Source organism: Phoca vitulina, unplaced genomic scaffold (genome assembly GCF_004348235.1).
Source record: "Phoca vitulina isolate PV1807 unplaced genomic scaffold, GSC_HSeal_1.0 scaffold89, whole genome shotgun sequence".
In the NCBI taxonomy this organism is placed as follows: domain Eukaryota; kingdom Metazoa; phylum Chordata; class Mammalia; order Carnivora; family Phocidae; genus Phoca; species Phoca vitulina.
Window position 1 is genome coordinate 3,245,233 of NW_022589792.1, and position 3,956 is coordinate 3,249,188.

The window sequence follows — 3,956 nt, forward strand, 5'->3', positions numbered from 1 at the left end:
CTCTGTGCCTCGGTTTCCTTGTCTGTAATATGGGGATAATCTTAGTCCTAATCTCATAGTCCAGGGGCTCTCAAAAGTGTGGTTTATGGACCACTGCAGCATCAGCAAAGCCTGGAAATTTGTTGCAAATGCAGATTCTCAGATGCTCTGTAAATAGGGCCCTATTTTAAAATAGGGTTTTAACAAGACCTCCAGGAGATTCTGAGGCTTGCTCAAATTTGAGAACCATTATCATAGGTTATTGGGAGGATTAAGTAGATATAAAATAATTAGAGAGGTGCCTGGCCTCGCAGCCCAGCCCATACTGTGGAAATGCTCATTATCATTGTTGATATTATTCATGGAGGAGGTCCTATGGGGGGGGTGGTATCTGGCTGTGTCCTCTCTTCCCATCTGGTGGGGTCTGGGTTCCTGGTCTCTGCTGAACTGAGACCTTCTCGCCCTCTCTGTTGAAGATGACAGTGAGCTGGACCACGTCACCCCATCCATGGTTAAAGGTTATCACTTGGTCCTGGAAACGGGAAAGGTCGGGGCGGGGGGGCCATGCCTGTATCCCCTCTGCTGAAGGAGATAAAGGAGGTCACTTGCCTTCTCCATGACAGGTGGGGGGAGCCAGGATGTATAAATGGGGGGCCAGGAGGCAGCAGAGTCACAGACACCCAGGGAAGTTGCCTCGCTGTGCCCCAGAGTCCCAGGTATTCCTGTCCAGCATGGCCAAGCGCCCGCTGCTGTTGCTGCTGACCATGTGGGTGCTGGCTGGGGAGCTGTGGCTGAGGGCTGAGGCCCGGGCATCGCCCTACGGAGTGAAGCTTTGCGGCCGGGAATTCATCCGGGCAGTCATCTTCACCTGCGGGGGCTCCCGGTGGAGGCGGTCGGACATCCTGGCTCCTGAAGCTACGGGTGAGGCTGGGAGGTAGCGTGTGTGGGGAGGGGGTGGACAGTGGATGGGACATGGGATGGTCCAAAGAGCCAGGGACGGGGCAGAAGAGTCCCTGTCCTACTACGTGCAACTGGAGGAACTTGCCCAGGCCTCAAAGTTGGGCGGAGGTGGGACGAGCCAGTTAGCAGAGCCGGGACGGGGTGGCAAGCCATCCACACCCTCTAGTCATCCAAGAACTAGCTACTATTTCTGGAGCACCTGCCGAGTGTGAGCCTGCCTTAAGCAAGGCTGCTGCTTGCACAACTCCTAGGATGGGCGGTGGGGTGGGAGGTGGGATGCCATTTAGAAACTGACACTGAAGTGCTTTTCAACCTCCGAGGAAGGCAGTGTGGGGTACACAAGGCCAGATTTTGCCACCTAGCAGGTTACCTTCCTAACGAGTTGGTTACCCTCTCCGAGCCCCTTTATCCGAAAATAGGAGGCCCAGTCCCTGAATCTCCCTGGATGGTTAAGTGGCAACACTGAGTCAAAAACAGATTAGGACACCATCTAAACTGGGCAAGGGGTTCAGTCGGGGCTCAAGCAGGGGGCATGGGGCCTAGTTTCATGAGAGGCAGGAGCCTGGCCAAAAAAATAAGGGGGGGGTTCGTGATGATGATGGTATGAATATGGACCGGAAAGACACGCTGCCTGGGTTCAAGTAGCAGCCCTACAACTTCATAGCTGGGTTTTCTTTTTCTTTTTTTTTAAGATTTTATTTATTTGGGGGCGCCTAGGTGGCTCAGTCGGTTAAGTGGCTGCCTTCGGCTCAGGTCATGATCCCAGGGTCCTGGGATCGAGCCCCGCGTCGGGCTCCCTGCTCAGCGGGGAGTCTGCTTCTCCCTCTCCCTCTGCCTGCCTCTCTGCCTACTTGGGCTCTCTATCTATCTGTCAAATAAATAAATAAAATCTTTAAAAAAAAATTAAAAAGAAAGATTTTATTTATTTGACAGAGACAGTGAGAGAGGGAACACAAGCAGGAGGAGTGGGAGAGAGAGAAGCAGGCTTCCCGCTGAGCCAAAGGCAGACTCAACCGACTGAGCCACCCAAGCACCCCCATAGCTGGGTTTTCTTGCACAAGTTAGCCTACCAAATCGTGCCTCGGTGTTCTCGTCTGGAAATTGGAAATGATAACAGCTGCACCCACTTCATGGGGTTGTCATTGTGAGGAATAAAGGAGTTAATCCACTAAATCCTTTAGAACAGTGTCTGGCACATAATAAGTGCTCAATAAATGATCAGGGCTATTTTGAATGCTTCTCCTGTGCCAGACACTGTTCTAAGCTTTTCTCTGAGTATTAATTATCTCATTTACTCCATATAAAACTCTAGAAGATAGGAGTTATTAGTACCCCCACTTTGCAGAGAAGGAAACCAAGAGTCAGAGAAGTAAATTCATATGCTCAGGATTATAACTGAGAGAGGCTGGATTGGTGCTTAGTTCAGCTCCCAAACATATGTTCTTTTTTTTTTTTTTTTAAGAGCCCCATTTTATTTATTTATTTTTATTTAGATTTATTTATTGATTTGAGAGAGAGAGAGAAATAGCATGAGTCGGGGGGAAGGGGCAGAGGGAGAGGGAGAGACAGAATCCTCAAGCAGACTCCCCACTTCACTGAGTGCAGAGCCTTACGCAAGGCTCGATCCATGACCCTGAGATCATGACCTGAGCCGAAATCAAGAGTCGGAGGCTTAACTGATGGAGTCACCCAGGTGCCCCCCAAACACATGCTCTTAACCATCAGGTTCTCAATAAATAAAGAGTAGGAGAAAAGAAATGACAAGAGAGAAAAGGCAAGCTCAGTGAGGTTGAATAATTTGCCCACCAAAGCTGGAACCTGGGTCTGTATGGAATAAAACCTTTGACCATGAGGCTGCATCACAAGAATTGAAGTAGCTGGGCCAGCCAGACTCTGGTTGTGACAGAAACTGAGCCCCAAGCACTAACTCTTTTCATCTTTCCCCTTCCCAGATGCAGACTCGGACCCAGACAGGGAGCTGGATGAGGCAGTAGCCTCCAGCGAGTGGTTGGCCCTGACCAAGTACCCCCGGGCTTTCTATGGGAACCGACCTGGCTGGCCGGGGACTCTGGGGGCTCTGCGTGGTGGCCGTGATGTCGTGGCGGGCCTCTCCAGCAACTGCTGCAAGTGGGGGTGCAGTAAGAATGAAATCAGCAGCCTCTGCTAGACCAGTGACTTGGTGGCCAGGGGCCCAGGGTCCAGCTGGGCACCTGTCTCTGGCTTCTCATGCATTCATTCATCCGCAAATCAGATCAGGCGCTGTGCACTTAGACACAGTCCCCCCTAAATGACCCTGACCTTTGACCAGCCTATCCTCACCCTGAGCAAACTGTCCCTACCTGGCCAAATGGAAACCTCTGATCCTGACCCCTGACCTCTCCCCAGGCCGTATCATGTCTTTGCCTAGCCTACATTGCTCTCTGCTTTAACGGTGCCCCTACTCTACGCAAACCGATCTACCCTCATCCAGACCTTTGCCCTAACTGATTCTCTCTTGCCCCAACTGCGGCCTCTGTCTCCCGACCAGCCCAAATTATATTCCTGCTCCATTCCAGCCCTCGCCCACTCCTTTCTCCCTGCCTTCAGCCCCTCCCCCTCCAGCCCCACCTGCTGGGGTTCTAAAGCCGGGGACCCTAGAACTGGTGGTGGGAGCCCTGGGTTCCCTTCACATCCTGGGGTGGGAGGCTCGGGGAGGGGACGGATCAGAACCTTCTTCAACCCCAATAATAAAAGTTCCAAAGGACTTTGCGGCGTGTGAATGTATCATAGCGGGGGCGGAGGGGTGTGTTGGGCGCCGCACGGGCTGCAGGGGTGCTCGGCGGCAGCCGCCGCAAGCCCCAGGCCGTCCCCCCTCCCCTTCCGCAGCCGCAGCCGGCGCCGCCGGGGACTTTCCGCCGCGGGGAAGGGGCGGGGTCCCGGAGCGCAAGGTGCGGAGGCGGCCGGGAGGGGAGGGGCGCTTCCCGTCGCCGCTCGGCGCTGGGGCGCACGGCCAGGCGAGCGGCGCGGCCGCGCTGGGC

General features: G+C 53.8%; 1 protein-coding gene across 1 annotated transcript; it reads left to right on the plus strand.

Annotated features, from left to right (window-relative positions):
• Window positions 1-710: 710 nt before the first annotated feature.
• RLN3 (relaxin 3) lies at window positions 711-3,106 on the plus strand. Its single transcript, XM_032396087.1, has 2 exons — window positions 711-904; window positions 2,881-3,106. The coding sequence occupies exons 1-2, from the start codon at window positions 711-713 to the stop codon at window positions 3,104-3,106; spliced, it is 420 nt and encodes a 139-aa protein (XP_032251978.1).
• The last annotated feature ends 850 nt before the right edge of the window (window positions 3,107-3,956 follow it).

Coding starts and splice junctions, on each gene's coding strand:
- RLN3 (XM_032396087.1), top strand. CDS start 711: ATGGCCAAGCGCCCGCTGCTGTTGCTGCTGACCATGTGGGTGCTGGCT. Junction 905..2,880: donor GCTCCTGAAGCTACGGGTGA/GGCTGGGAGGTA, acceptor CTTTTCATCTTT/CCCCTTCCCAGATGCAGACT.